The sequence below is a fragment of the Lycorma delicatula genome, chromosome 1 (assembly GCF_047948215.1).
Source record: "Lycorma delicatula isolate Av1 chromosome 1, ASM4794821v1, whole genome shotgun sequence".
NCBI lineage: Eukaryota > Metazoa > Arthropoda > Insecta > Hemiptera > Fulgoridae > Lycorma > Lycorma delicatula.
In genome coordinates, this window is record NC_134455.1 from 310,993,812 (window position 1) to 311,010,895 (window position 17,084).

The 17,084-nt window shown below is 28.6% G+C and overlaps 1 protein-coding gene across 2 annotated transcripts in view; it reads left to right on the forward strand.

The window, feature by feature from the left end:
• Positions 1 to 14,093: 14,093 nt before the first annotated feature.
• Rab32 (RAS oncogene family member Rab32) overlaps positions 14,094 to 17,084 on the forward strand; it is a 92,689-nt gene continuing 89,698 nt past the window's right edge. The window contains exon 1 of one of the 2 annotated variants that reach the window (XM_075381596.1): positions 14,094 to 14,257. Coding sequence is in view for 1 of the 2 variants with exons in the window: in XM_075381601.1 (XP_075237716.1) it covers positions 14,255 to 14,257 (3 nt within the window). In the remaining variant the exon portion in view is untranslated. The remainder of the gene's footprint in view (positions 14,258 to 17,084) is intronic. The other variant, XM_075381601.1, reaches the window with a different exon arrangement.

Consider the following 17,084-nt stretch of genomic DNA (forward strand, 5'->3'; position numbering starts at 1 on the left):
TCAGCGAGCACCAATTGGTGCATCTATTTGAGTTATCAGATATCTATAAGTAAATCTCAAACGGCAGATAATAATTTCTTCTTGACGGTTATTTCTGCATGAGGAACTCCACAGTGAAATAGTGTTCTTAAATAGGGGAAGTTTGTTGTTCCAGGTAATATTTTTGTACAGTCTCAGGTCGACCATTCCTGAGATGTATGGTTAATTGAAACCCAACCACCAAAGGACACCGGTATCCACGTTATAGTATTCAAATCCGTTTAAAAGTAACTGCCTTTATTACAATTTGAACCTTAGTACTCTCGACTTCAAAATCAGCTGATTTAGGATGACGAGTTTACCATGGACTAACCCGGTGGGTTATCAAAGTGATTTTATTTAACTCAACATGGCTTTCACAATGAAAATTATAATTTTATTTATAAGGATTAAAGGAATTCCGAAACATTATTACATATTTAATTGAATAATTGTTTGTTTAGACGAATTGAATAATACTTTGCCATATTTATATTACAATTTACATTTTATGAAATTCATTATAATGAGTAATAGATTTCTTAAAATTATTGTTTCAATAACCGATTCCGTGGTGGAGTGATGGTTGGGTTTCGGCCTTTCCTCCGGTGGTCCTGGGTTTGAATTCCGGTCAGACATGGCATTTTTCATGCCCAACAAAATTCCATTTCCATATTCCACGTATAAGCTTTTCAAAACTTCTACGGTGAATTAATTTAACGAGAAAAAGTTTACATATACTTAGCAACAAAAGCACTTATAATTGAATGCAAAGAAAAAATAAGTTTAAATAGCATGTCAATATTTAAATCTCTCTCTACACGAGAGTGCAATCACTATAAAAATGTTTCATATGAATTTGTTTATGGAAAAATGAAAAATTTATAAAAAAAATATGTGAGATGAAAGTTATTTAGTATTACCAGACTCGGGAATGCTTCGCTATTGATAGATTTGCGTGTGTATATATATATATATATATATATATATATAGATTAAAGGAACACACTTAAAGTTTGATTAACAAACTGAATATTACGGTACTTCACAAAATTTAACCTTTCCCTTTTACCCTTTTGCCCTTTTCCCCTTTCATTTTCCCCCTTTTCCTTTCCTTTTACTTTTCCTCCTTTTCCCCATTATCTTTTTCCCATTTTCATTTTTATTATACCCCTTTCCCCTTTCACTTTCTCCGTTTCCTCTTCCCCTTCACCATTCCCTTTCCTCTCCCATTTGTCTTCCCCTTGTTTCCCTTTTCCCTTCCTCTTTCCCTCCTTTTTCTTTTTTATCCTTTCCCCGTTCCATTTCCATTTCCTGTTTTTCCTTTTCCCCGTTTTCATTTTTTTTCTTTTTTCTATTTTTCCCTTCTTTCCTTTTTACCTTCTTCCCTTTTACCTTTTTCGATTTTTCCCTTTCTCCCTTTTTCTCCGCGCATAAATCGGTCCAGTAATTTTTTAGTTTATAGTGGACACACATTTCGGAAACATTGAAATGGAATCGTAAAATATTTAGTATAGCTTGTGTTGCTTTTACGTCCAACAAGTAGTGCTGTTTTTCAAAAAAAGCATGTTTTTTTCTTTCCTGTCACAGGTGTAACATCTTATGTATATAAATAGTAGATTTATAATAACACGCGCGTATTCGAATACAATTTTTTTCAAAATTTCAAAGCAATCGGTGAAGAACTTTCGGAGTTTTAAGATTTTGAACAAATGAACAACATCTGTATTTTTATTTATATAGATTATGCATTACATCAATATAAACCAATTTCATATTTTTTTTTTTTTTTTAAATACAGGAAAATCTAATACAACATACCAAGAAAGGTTAATACAGCCTTGTTGTATAAGGTTCTGTTTATTTCTACTTATACCAGATCATACCCATGCTGGAGTGGTGGACAGTTGTAGGAGGTTATGAGAGTACGATAAAAAAAATTATTTCTTCACCTTCATTTTTTAATTAATTATTTTCTTTTCATTAATTTTTCTTTATCTACTATGATGGTCGTTTAAAAATCGAAATGGGAATCCAGTTTTTATTTAAGTAATTTTATTCGTAAATGTTCTTTGAGCACTTCTTGTTTACCAATTTATTTCAATAAGCGTTTGCCAAAATTCTTTTTTACATTTAAAGATTAATCATAAAATATCTTGTAATCAAATTAAAAGAGTTTAACAACGAAGACTTTGTTTTACAATTATTTTATGTAAAGTAAATCTCTATAAGAAGGTTTCTAAAATTTCCACACGTTTCTGCAGAACATGAGAAATAAAAAAATATTAGAAACGTTTTTTTCAATTTATTTAAATTCAGCGTTAATAAGGCTCAGAATTAATAGTTAATATAAACATTCATTTATACTACGTCCCTCTTTTTATTGAGTAAATTTTAAAGACATTAATATTACAAAAATAAATATTATTAGAAATAAAATATTAATGGTGCACTGTAAATTTCGGCCATACAATGAAGAAAATTAGATTATTAGCGTGATGGAAAGTAATAAAAGAAAGACACCATATCGGAATAAGAATGAGAGATAGAAAGGAGTTACGAAAGAAAAAAGGAGAGAATGAGTGGGACTGATGGAGAGAGACATTGTAAAGAAAATATTCATGAAAAATGTACTGCACAGGAAACATTGGTGGAAACGGAAGTGAACCACGCTATGAATAACGGAAGTGTCCGTTATTTTCAACCTGAGGAATTGAAAATTTAATGAAAATCTGAACAACTGTTTCAATAGCCTATGTTATTACAGGGACGAATATAAAAGAGAGGATTTCTTTTTTGTCTGTATTTTTTAAGACGTTAAACAATTAGTCAATTGAATAAAAAGAATCATAACTGAATCATTTTCTAAAATGATTAAAATAAAGAAGCAGATGTTCAAAAAAGTTATGATAAATAAAAGAAAATGTGATTTTTAATTTTATAACTATTAAAACGTTTGGAAAAAACGATATTTTACTTTTATAAATTAACATTAATTAATAATACATTATTATTTTACACTAAATATAGTATAAAATATATGTAAATTTCCAAAAGAGAATTGTTTACGTCTTTAAAAAACTACCAAACTTTATTTAATATACGAGTATATTTAATTTTTTATAACAATCAATATTTTTAAAAATGCGGATTTGAATTTTTTAATCATAAACTAAAATTTAATGTAAAATATGATTCGTTAAAATACATGTAGCTTGTAATTTTAATATTATTTCCAATGATTTTTCCGGCTAATTTTTATTTCATCTTCAGCTATTTTATTTGACCAGTACTGAACTGTGTTATCATCATACGTTATTCTGCCGAGTGGCCGGTTCCTTCACAAACACATCTCTAATTTTTGCTATTCCGTGCTTACTCGTAACTCACTTACGCCCATAAATCGTGAATTTATCGATAAGCTTCACTGCCTTCCTTACTTTCATTTCTTCCCTTCAACGGTTCCCTTAAGAAAAGCTGCTAAAAATTGTTTTCCTCTGCGAACATGTTCAATCCAATTTCCTTTCTTAAACGTAGAAGTTTATCCTTAGACATTTTTTTAAAAACTTCTACATCTCTAATCCATTCTTTTCTCTGTCTTCCTCCATACCCTCAAATCAAAATCACCTATCTCCTCTCTTTCTCTCTTTTCTAAAGTCAAGCTTTCATACTGCTACAACAAATATTTCATAAGTAATAATTGATGAGTTTTTTCATAATTCATACTGTTAATATTCATTTGATCTCGTTAAAAGGTGCTTCCCATTGTTATTCTTGTTTTGATCACTACTTCACTCTGTTAATGCTTCGTTGGCAATTTTTAATTCCATTTTCTTCTATCCTTTATTTATCTTGACTATTTTTTTTCCTTTTTATTAATTATCCTCTGTTTTCCTTACATTTATTCTCATTCTAACATTTCTATTACTTCTGCTTACAAATAAATTTTTTTTTATTATTATCCAAATGTTAGGATCACCATCATTGGCAAATGTGATGTAGTTTAACAACCTCCTATAGATATTCCTTCTTCTTTTAGTATATTGTATATCATATCTTCAATATAAAATTTGATAGTGTAAAGAGAGCAGAGTCGTATTTTTACTAATTTTAATTGAAGTTCTATTTGCTTACACAGAAGAGGCTTTCTCCCTCGTGTACAATTTATGGATTGGGCTTCTGTCCGTCTGATCTATCTTCTTAAGTTTAAATATTTCGATCTGGCCCAACTGAATCGCTTAAATACTTATTCTGTATCTCATAAAAAATACTTCTTTTCTTTTTTTTACATCTTATTCAAATCATCGGTACAAAAAAACAAAAATGTGTAAAGTTTGACCAGCCTAATTTATTTTCAATCTTTATCCTGATTCTTCTCTTAATATCCGTCCTTTCTGAAACCGATTGATCTTCTTGTATTATATTACTCGTAAAATTCTTTGTTAAAACTCTTATCAGTTTAAGAATACGAAATCGCTTAAAATATCAAACCGACAATGATACGTAATATTAGCCAGTATTTTTTCAATCAAACAAACTGAAAAATTATTAATATCAATAATTTGCCGATCTCCGTAGCAAAGTGGTAGCATCTCGGCCTTTCATCTGGAGGCCCCGGGTTCGAATCCTGGTCAGGCATGGCATTTTTCATGCGCTACAAAATTCCATTTTTAATATCCCACGCACAAGCTTCAAAACTTACGTGGTGATATCATCCAGCAAAAAAAAGAAAAGTAAAATTATTCTGTTCTTGTGTATCTTTCATTTGGTTTTAGAATTTCTTATTTTAATGTATAATTGTAATTTTTAATAAATGATAATTTAAATCCTTTTCGATTTAATATTTTACATTTCTTTCCTTTGGAAAATAAATTTAAAGGTTTTATCTTTTGTGGGGATATTATTATTTTAATTTTCAATATTACAACAGTACATCCAAGGTCATCATAAGATATCCCGCTCCAGTCTAAGTAAATTTTGTTTGTCATTTTTTGTATTGCGCGTAGTTTACGAGAATATATATATATATATATAATGAATATATATTCATTACATACGTAATTCATTAATACATAGACATATATATATATATATATATATATATATATATATATATATATATATATATATATATATATATATGGCTACGTGTAAAATTTATAGCTTGAAGATCTCCAAAAGTACTCAATCAATTTCACTGAAATTTAGATATGATGTATTAGTGAATTTGAAGTTGTGCATTTGAAAATTTTATGAAGATTGATTGAGTCGTACTTCAGTTACGCACAATTTAAGATCGACAACATAACCTTAATTTGAGGTTCAATTTTTATTGGTTTATTTTTTATACGCACTTATGCAGTGCGTATAATTGGGGTGAGTGAGTTGATATTTGATGCTTGGGTCTACAAGTTAATCGAACGTATGTTGTGCGTTGTACTCTGAAAATTTGTGCATTTCTGACTGCGAAATAGTGAAAGCGTCCGATATTAAATGGTGGTCTTACACAGAACTGCTCAAGAATTTTCTATATTTTATATCAATCGATCTCTCTTTTTATATTTTTTAGCTTATAATTTTCAGTAGCATTGGTTTTAAGATCATTAACTCTTTTAAGGTCTAGGTTAAGAGAATCAAGTTACCTAACTTTCCGTTCAGATACGATGACACATATCCTTCACATTATTCCATATAAGGTAACTTATCATACATTTTTCATACTTAGCTATACATTATTCATTTATCGTGCATAATTATTATCATTGTTATTCTCGTTATTTATTATTATCATCATTATTAATTCATTCTTTTAATTTTATAAATATTAATCTTTTTTTGTAGCAATACTAAAGAATGAAAATCTCTTTTAACTGTAGTTTTCTATTAACGTGACTATAAATGAAATTAGTTTTTTTTTAAATTCATAAGAGATGGTGCCAATTTTTAACTTAGTAGAAACGACAAGGGACATAAATTTTAACATTACATCCAGGAAATGGATGAATAGGTACTTGTACATTGAATTTTTCCTTCTATTTCCCAAAAACTGAAAAAACTGACCAATATCATAGCAACTGGATTTTTTGACAGTTTCAATGATACTGGAAGACTTTGGTTCCAGTCTAAGTAAAGCCTATTTTTATTTAAATTTGAATGCCTTTATTTCGGTAAAATTTAGTCTTTAGGGTAGAATAAACGGCACTGATCAAGAGTCTGCATAAGGACAATCCATTACTGTAAGTATCAAGTCGACCGAAACAAAAAATGAATATTTTGTTTTATTTTTTAGTTGTCAACAGTTAAGACATATGACAATAGTCACTCTCAGAAATGGCCAAACCATTCTAAAAATAAAAAGCATCTCATTCTAGGCTTACTAGGAAAATAAGAAATGGTTATCATTTTTTTTTTTTTTACTGAGTTGAACATAGTGTTGCACATCAGTATGGCAACGCACCAAAATTTAGGTGATGTTAAGTCTTACAAATTACATCTTCACTTTCTTTACCACAAAGTCTCATCACCCTAAATTTCAGAAAAACCAACACCGACTGTTTTCTTTGTACCTTAATACTTAATATAATAAAACCACATTAAATAATGGGATAGGAAACGTAAAGTAACAAAAAAAAGTAATCCTTTCTATATTGAAAAAATAAATTACATACTCTGAATCCACTCTGCCAAACTGCTTGTCAGAGTGGTAGAATCTTTGTCATTTATCCTGAAGGTTTTGGATTAGGATCCCGATTAAACATGGCATTTTATCATACACTACAAAATTTCATCCGTCATTAATTAATTGTAATCGAATGTAAACTTGTTGTTACTGAAGGAAATAAATAATTAGGGAAAATTAAGCAGTGTAATCTATTATTAATTATTGAATAACTAACTAGTGAACTAGATCCTAACTTTATCCCAAATCGATTTACATTAAAACCTAAAATGCGTAATTTTTCCACTAATCGAGAAATCAATTTACTCGTCGTAATAAGTAAAGAGCAACTCTAGGTCGACGAGTAACTCTAGATTAACTCTAGGTCGATGATATTGATCACCTGTTTTCTACATAATTAAGTAAATATAAAAAGTAAAAATACTATTAAAGAATAAGAAAGAAGAAAAATAATTTATTATTGAAATTTTAATTCACTTGAGTAATGTTAATTAATAGAGTTGAATAAAGATTATTATAAATAAACTCGATCTGCTGTTTATAACTCTGATTAAAACTTAATGATTTAAAATTAGTAAATCTAGAATTAAGTAAGTTCCTGAAACGATGTAATTTCTATTTATGTACTCTTAAAATAAAGTCTCATTTATAGTGTAAACTTATCCGTCATTTATTTCGAACTTTTAGATCAAGAACTACTGATGCAAAATAATATAACGCTAAATTTTAAATATGAGGCTCCATTAAATTAAGAAAAATGTGCATTTTTTAATATGCTACTTCCGATGTAATGATCTAATTACAGAAGACCGGTTAGGGAAAATGATATTAAATGACTTAATGATAAAGAAATAATTTTTTATAAAATTATGTAAATGGAGACGAAATCCAAACCTAAGAGCATATTATCTAATCATTAAGACAATAAAATTAAATATATATATATATATATATATATATATACATATATATATATCAGTGTTATATGAATAGATAAAGTCAGAGTCCAAAATATACTAGTGTCATTAAAAATATTTTTAATCAGAATCTTAAAAAACTAAACTCAGATTGAAATGTTACACGAACTGTTCGTTACTGGTAACTCAGCTCAAATTCCTTCTAAAATTATTTTATGTTGTTTTTAATTAAAATATTATTTCTAATTTTGCATGAAAGTTTAATTTGATAAAAATCTTAGAATTCAAATACGTTCAGCAATGAAGCACATTAACATGAACTGTCTTCCACAAAAATCAAATACCCTTATACAGCTTTTATAAATAAAAAAATAAAACAATAAACTGATAGAAAGATGCTCTTTTGTTGGAAAATAACACATATTATAATAGGAACTGGCGTTTTTCTTAGCGTAGTGAATTCAGGTGTAGATCCGGTTGAGCTAATTAGTTATGTTTTACATATATAGCAAAATATAAGAGCATAAAACTCTCTTTGTGTTTGTACGCGCGTGCGTGTGTGTGTGTATGTATTGACGGAGCTTGTAGAGGGAGAGAAATAAATAAAGAGAGAAGAACAAAATGTTGTACAGTTTTTTAAAAGTTTCTCACTACTTAAAATGAAATCAACAACAGTATTTTGTTTGTTTTTTTTTATAACCAGGCTAGAACGCAATTTTAGCTTAATACAAATACTGCATCATGTGTTTTGCCTCTTTAATTAACAATATTTCTGCGTATATTCTCATGTTGTCGAGGAACTGTAAAAATATTTTAATTTCATGGCTAAATCTGAAAAAACCTTTCAATTATATTCGTAATATAGATTTTTTTAAACTATAAGAATTGTTTTTTTAAATATATCTAATTCATCTTTCGGATGAAACAAATGTTTTGTTTTTTAAATTAATTAATAGGATAAACTTTATATATATATATATATATCATTTTTTTTTAATTTTTATTCTTATTATGAATTTAATAAACATAACGATGTAAATTTCCTGTTTCATATATTTAAATATTTTTAACTCTGTTTTCAAAATAAACAAATAAATATTAATAAAAAAATAATCAGATTATAACCTAAAGTAACAAAATGCAAGAATTTCATTTTTTTGGTACTGAATGGTTCATCTGAAATTCATCCTGAGTTACTTATTCGAAGTTGAATTCATCAGCCTTAGAGTCATATAACTCAACGTTTTAAACGTCAATGCAGGTATTGCAATGACACGACATAACACGACAGATGCAGGTATTCATTTTTAATTGTTTTTTTTTAACGGTTTAAAAATCATTGAGAGTGAAAAGTAGATCCGTACTAGTGGTATTCTATCTTTGCCGAAGATTTTGAAGCTTAATAATTCACTTCATAGTAAACTAATGGTAAAAAATCATTGTAGTCTTATTTTATTACCAATTTTTCTTCTACTAGAACTTTGCAATCTCTTGAAGAAAAACTGAGGAAAGTGTATTTTCTCTTTCGTCTTTTTAACTCAAATTGACTTATCTCGATGAGACTCACAAAAAACCAAAAAATATTCCCCACAAATTCCCTAATAACTAATATTTTCCCATCGTCTTAATAATAATAAATATTTTCCCAACACTTCATAAGTGTTCTCGCTGATTCATACTATCAGCGAGATACACTATCACCAATGATCAGATGTGTCGAAATCCTTAATTTTATTAATGAGAGGCGAGATGAATAAATATTTTTAATGAAATGCTTAATTTTTCTAAAAGGATAGTTGGAAGTGTTTTCATATGACTTCTTTTTTTGAATTAATTTATTTTAATGTATGTATGTATTTTAATGTATGTCTTTATGCTTCTGTTGTAAATAATGAGTTGTTTATAATTATTTAGTAATACCTTGTGAATATAATTTTAGAGTTATTTTTCATACTTAAAATCTATTTAGTCTGATTTAAGAAAATTTTAGTATCAGATATTATTTTTCTGAGCAAGTAAACATTCCTGTACTATTTTAACTTCGTAATGTAGACTAAGATTTATTTCATAAATATTAATTTTTTATACTTTTCACCTCTCCAGGTACCTTGGTAGGTTAATTGACATGATAAGGTTTTGTTACTGTTCTGTTCTGTTTACACAACTTCTCTAAGTTAAGTAGGATTCCCCGTTTCCTGTGTTTATTAGATAGTTTCATGGAGGATGGAATTAGCCTAGAAGGGGAGAGCAAAAGCCATCATTTAAAAAAATTATTATTATATTCATATCTGATAAACAAGATGAAAGTGGTATTTGAAAAAAAAATAGAATATTTAAAATAACTGCATCGCAGAGAAAAGAATTTGAACTTAAATATTTGCCGTAAATGATAAACAAAAATTTTGATCGTTTAAATGTGGTTGTTATTATTTAAAATACCGTACATCAGTAAAAAATAGCTTTATTTGATTTCGATCTTATATCTGATCACCCGGTTAGTGGACGTTCGGGTAACCGGCATCGGACTGCAATCAATATTGCTCTATACTTAAAGAATCGTTTCGGTTTTTATTTTTTTGCAACAATAGCTTAAAATCATTTAATGTTTGCAGTCGATTGCTATTTCATCCACTATTTTAACCCTCTTCATAATAACTTCAAGACTTTCATGCGTCTTTGTCAATAGACACTAAAGACTTCGGGATCTTCAAATTTTGATTCAGTGAGTCGAAATAGTTGGTTACATACAGTTAAGTTATTAATATCAACAAATTCCAATCCGTTGATCCATTAAGTAGAATTCAATAACTGATAACAGTAAGTCCTCGGATATCCAAAAGTCTGTCAACCGGACGTCCTGTTATTCGATTTCTGTTAAGGAAAGGTTTTTTATGAACTAGAGTAACTTACGAGGTGTGATCTAAAAATACGGTGAATAATTTTTTATTAAAAAAAGTAATAAGGTTACATAGAATTCGATTTAATCTCCTTCAAAGTACTGTCCTTGGCTAGCAATGCGCTTATCCCAACGTTGACTCCATGATTGGAGGCATTTCTGGAAGGCGTCTTTCGGAAGAGCTGCTGCTCGGTCGTGGCCCTCTCAATGTCAGCAATGGTGTCAAAACGTTTTCCTTTAAGCACAGTTTTAATTTTTGGGAAGAGCCAAAAGTCGCATGGTGCTAAATCCGGTGAGTATGGCGGATGTAGACAGACAGGAACACTGTTTTCGGCCAAAAACTCGCGAATGAGAAGCGAGGTGTGACACGACGCGTTGTCGTGGTGAAGAAGGAAGCCATTGTTCCATTTTTCTGATCGCTTTCTTCGTACGTCGTTTCGCTTTGAGATCCGTACGATCCGTCGATCCGTACGAGATGTTAAGGTCTTCCGATAGCTCTCGAATAGTCATTCGCCTGTTTGAACGAACCATTGTTTCCACTTTTTGCACATTTTCAACTGTTTTTGAGGTTACTGGACGTCCCGCACGCTGCTCTCTTCAACAGACTCATTTCCGTTTTTAAATCGGTCATACCACTTGTACACAGTCTTCAAAGTTACGCAGTACACCGATTCTAACATTTCGTGAGCTTCTTTGGCACTCTTTTGCAACTTAAAACAAAAGTTAATGTTAATGTGTTGTTCAAAATCCATGTTGCGCGACAGATACGATAAACACAACCTCACTCTAGCGGCTCTGGCAGCTGACTGGCAAGCTCGAACGTGTTACAACTTGTCCCTGCCTGTCTCAGTTGATCACGCTATTGGACAAATTACAGCATATGGATGTAGCGTCGGCAGTTCCCGCTATAAAAATTCATTCACTGTATTTTTTTATCACACCTCGTATAACTAATAAACCAACATTTTTTACTTCGATTTGCCCTAAGAACTTACGAAGTAATTCTTTTACTTGTAATAAAATATTATAATTTTACTTCTTACTTCGTCAAGATTGACCATGCTACTTATAAAGAAACAAATATAAAATGCAGTTGCCTTGTCCAGCTTAATTTTTCTTCTCCGCCCATTCATTGACAGCGCCAAAACATAAATTGAAAAAGACAATAACATTCATACTGGTTGTCAAATAAAAAGATGAGCTCATCTTTAACAACCATAAAATCGGCTCACCATTTAAAAATTACGATGAAACGAATTACGGCATATTATTATTATTCTCGCATGAATATCCGAAATTTTCCAGTCTTCCGAATATTCCGGATGGCATGCAGCTCTCTGAATTCGGCGCCCATAGGCAGCCGCTTCTCTTATGATATATGAGTGAGGTTTAGTCTTGTACAGACTCAGGCCGACCAATCTACCGGGGCTTGGTCTAGTGGTGAACACGAGAGTTCAAGTCCTGGTAAAGGCAGTTAGTTACTTTTACACGAATTTGAATACTAAATTGTGGATACCGGTGTTCTTTGATGGTTGGGTTTAAATTAAATCACATCTCATGAATGGTCGAACTGAGACTGTACAACACTGCACTTCATTTACACTCATACATATCATCCTCATTCATCCTTGAAGTAATACCTGAACGTTAATTCTCGGAGGCTAAACAGGAAAAATAAAGAAACACTCAGGCCGACCATACTTGAGACATATATAACACCAAAATACACCGGTAAGTACGGTCTAGTATTCAAATCCGATAAAGATAACCTTTATTAGGATTCGAGCTCGAGAACTCTTGTCTTCGAAATCAGCTAATTTACGACGACGTGTTTTACCACTAGAACAACCCGGCGGGTTGAACAGGCATAAAGATTCTTCTATTTTTTTAGGATAATGTCAGTGAGGAAAATGTTACTCTAGTTCAAAAGGCAGAAGTGTCAAATTGTATTAATTTAATGGAAACAAGAAATAAAAGAGCTCTTTGAAAGATAACTATTCAGAAAATAAATTGTGAAAACAGCGTCGAATGACGAGTCAGCAGAAGAATGTTACGTAATTGCCTTTTATAATTAAAAATCATTTTATTTATTAAATTATTTTATTTTATGTACTTTTGTGTCGAGAAAGTTATTCTATTCGATGAATTAAAAATAATAATGATAATAAATTTTTAAAAAAATATTTTTTTTGTTTTAAATAAAATTATTACACAACTTTTTTTATAATACATTCTTTTTGGTTTTTATTTTATTTTTTTAAATGTACATAATAAACTTATTCAGTTCTCAAAAGATTTTTCTCTTTTAGAGAGGTTTCTGACTTCTTTGTTTTATTCAACTTATCTTACACCATTTTGTTCAGAATTAAATTCTCTACAATTTTTTTTTAAAGTTTTAAGTATTTATTATCAATTTAACAAAGTTATTGTACGACAAACATAAAAAACGGGGCTTTTTACCCTAATTTATCGGTTTTCACTCCAGATTTCTCAAAACCTACTTCATATACTATTTTGGAACCTATCTTATTCGAATTTTCAGGCCTAAACCTTACGAAATCACTATATCTGCCCCTTAATTAAGTCTCTGATCTCTTAAAACCTACTTCAGATTCGATTTTGGGACCTATCTTATTCGACTTTTTTGGGACCTTCTTATTCGACTTATTAGACTTGTTCTTATTCGACAAAAAAGTCTTAAGAAGTCATTATTTCTGCCCCTTGATTAAGTCCTAAAAATTTCAGTACGACCTCATTTCACTGGGGTAGCTGAAATCCGAGTAAAATCTCTCAATAGCCGTAACTCGCAAGCGAAGCATTTTGAAACATATGTTTACATGAATTTTTTCAATTACTTTCACGAGTAGAATAGATTTAAAACTCCCGGGAGAACTTCGTGATACACTCTGTAGATCTTCAATTAATTCATGCCATAATTGACCAGTGCAACCATTGATTGCATTTCCAGAAAATATAAAATAGGAGCTCAAAGGTTAATTTTGTGGGGTATGTAGAGTGCAATGCTAGGATTTACCTGCTTTTCTTGTACAGTATGGATAAACACTGCGTTCTTTGGTAACCTTTAATAAAAATTTAATTCTCTTATAGTTATATTTCATTTAAAATTCCTGACTTTTAATTAACTGCAAAAACGTTCAAATCAGATAATTTTATTTCTTTATAACAGATTATTAAAAAGCAATTTTTTATACGTGCTAATTCTTCATTTCAAGTAATCGGGCTCATATTATTTCACGAAGGAAATAACTAGTTGAATTAACAAACAGAATTAAGAAAAAGAATTATTGTAATACTATACTTAACCAAAAAAAAACGAATGTAACAAAAAAAGTGTTTGTTAATATTCATTGAATAATTGTATCAACTGACCTCATACATTTTGTTTATTTATTTATTTTATTATTGTTATTTAATCGATTCGTAAAACGTTGTTTAACAAAATATTAAATCTAACGCTCAATAGATAGCACCATTGTGCAAATACTAGTATCGACCACCAAGCGCAGGGTCGGCCAAGAGGCTCAATCTGTAGGATATTCTTGGTACTAAACTTTCGGATAGTCGATGCCCTTGTCAAACACCCAATGAATATCAGCTGTTAACAACCGTTTCGATGCTCATTAGTGGTTATTAAACATAAGTTAACGGTTACACTAATTTTAAACTGAAAAATATCATATCTTTCCATTATATACATCTTTATCAATGACTTGGTGACATAAAATGGTAAGTCTATATTTTTTAATTGCGTGAAAAAAATAAAACAAAATGTTAATTTAAATTATCATACCTTGTTACATAATACCATTTAATTGTTCTGAAATTTGTGAAATAAAATACTAATAACATTTAAATGCATGCAACCTTTGTTTCGTGCATTAAAACGATAAAGCGCGGCAATTATTTATAAATCTAAACACGAAAACTTCTTGTATATCAGAGTTATGATTGTATTACATAACATTTTACAGCATTGAATGTAATCGTAACTAACGACGCTGGTTTATTTTCTTGTAATTTTTTAAACAAAACATTTTTTTCAGCCTATTTACTTATCGGTAAAAAAGTATTATCTTGTCGATGTAAATTATTTTTGTAATAGATTACATTGTATAACAGTAGTCGTAAAATATAAATAATGTTTTTATGTTTCGTAATTAAAATTAATTAATGATATTAACTTATTATTTTTAAACAGTAGAAAGAAAAATATGTGATAACGTAAATATAAATATATATTTTATTTACTCCGTATTAAACTACCATTAAAATAAAAAGTGAATATTTTTTTTTTTTTACTGGAATTAGTATGATTTAAATTATTTTTTAATAGTCTACTGAACTTTTGATATTTGATAAAAAATTATTTTAATATTGCTTAATATTTCTTGATTCCGAAAAAAAACATAAATCCAGGAAAAAAATATTTTTAATGTTTTTTTTTTCTTATTCAGTCTATCATTTTATTGTCTTCTGCCACACATGTATATAAATCTATTTACGTATTCATTTTCATTTTTATTGATTTTTTTCCTTTTTTAAAATTATCGATCGATTCCTTTTAAATGTAATAAAAAAACAATTATATCCTGTGTCAACCACCGAAAGTCGGTTATATATTTTCCAGTTACAATATTGATAAATTTAGATCAAAATGGCATTTCTTTTTGATCTCTAACTGAACTTTTTTCTAATATTATTTAAAATTTAAGAACTTTATACTTACTGTGAAAATGAAAAAAAAAATGTGTTAATTATATAGGTTAATTTATCACGGCTGGGAAGACAGCCTTTTTTCTACCTGCTACGGTCGGCATCAAAAAAGTTAAACCCCATTCAAAACTACTCGATTTAATTTAAGTTTGTCATTATCTTGTATAATGGACACAGTGCAGCATGCATTGATTCATTTTTTACAATGCATAGTACAAATTAATAAAATGAATTATATCTTTATTTAATTGACGGTCTAAACAACTTTTTTATGTGCTCTTTAAATTATCTGGTTTACCAGTATTAATAAAACAAATAAAAGTTATTAGGTATACTTTTCTGAATCCATTAGCTTAACAAGAAAAATTTACAAACATTTTACAATAGAATTTTGTACAACAACGAGAATTTCTGTTACAATATAACAAAAACCTAAAAAAATACTTTTCTCTTATTTATGTCTTTGTAAACTGAGTAGAGAATCTATTTTTTAAATTTTATTTACATATTGATAAACAATATATTAACCGAAACACGAAAGCGAACACGTATGTCATTGTGTACACCTTCACGCGCGCGCGGACTCGCACACAATTCACTTCAATAGGAGAATTTTAATTGAAAAAATTACTAGTTAAAAAATCAGTTACTAATTCCATAAAATTATATCACTCTACATTTGTCAATATTAGTTTAGGTTTAATTATAACACCTTTTATAATTAAATTTGTTGAATTCGTCGGAAAAATATATAACTATATGTAGTATTATTTATATTTTATTAAATTTTTTTTTTAATCTCGTATATATAATTATTAATAAACAAATCAGTACTGTTATTATATGATGTAACATTTCATATTTTTGTAACAGTAATATTTACTAAAAATTAGTGGTAATTTATTTAAGTACACTTTTCTCAGTCCATTAGCTTAATTGAAGATAAATTTAATAACTTTTTATAAATGAATTTAGAGCTTTTTACAGCAATATGGACTTCTGTTACATAATAGTTAAAATCAAAAAAGAAAAAACTAATTGATAATACTACCCATATTATTTTGAACATTACATAATTCTATAAAATCACAAGTTTCATAATTTTTTAACTAAAATAATTTTTCAAAATAAATTATTTCTCTTACTAAAAAAGTAAAGTAATAACTGTTTTTAATAGTTAACCATGAAACTAAAATATTGGTGTTTAATTTCGGTAGTAACAAATTATTCATAACGCAAAATGTTTTCCTAGTTTTCTGTTTTGGTTTTAATAGCTCTTTAGGTTAAATTATATTACATACACAGAGTTTATTGGAAAACTTTTCATTTTTTATTATTATTATTTACTCTTTTTTGTAACAAAAATATATATATATATTTTTTTAAATTTGTTTACCTGGTTGTTAAGATATACTTTTTGTTAGATACGAATTGTTTACATAATTACGTAATTATTACTTTATTAATATACATTCTGGTGACGTAGCTATTTGTTAAAATTATATAATAATTTAGGTAGGTAATTTTAAAAACTATTTTAAAAATTGTTATTAATATTGGAGTTGTAATTTCTTTATTATTTTTTTAATACATGTTTGTTGAAAAAAAATATATATATATATATATTGTTTTCTTCTTCTTACTGTTCCATAACATAGTGTGTGGCAGGATCTTCAAGAAACACCCAAAGTTGTTTTGACTGCTACAGATGTTTACGTAACCTATTATGTAACTACATTATTGATGTTCCACCAAGCAATGCGTAATTAATTATGATTTTATTTAAAAACTTTGTTAAATAAATAAACATTATTATTAAACATAAATAATATTATTATAA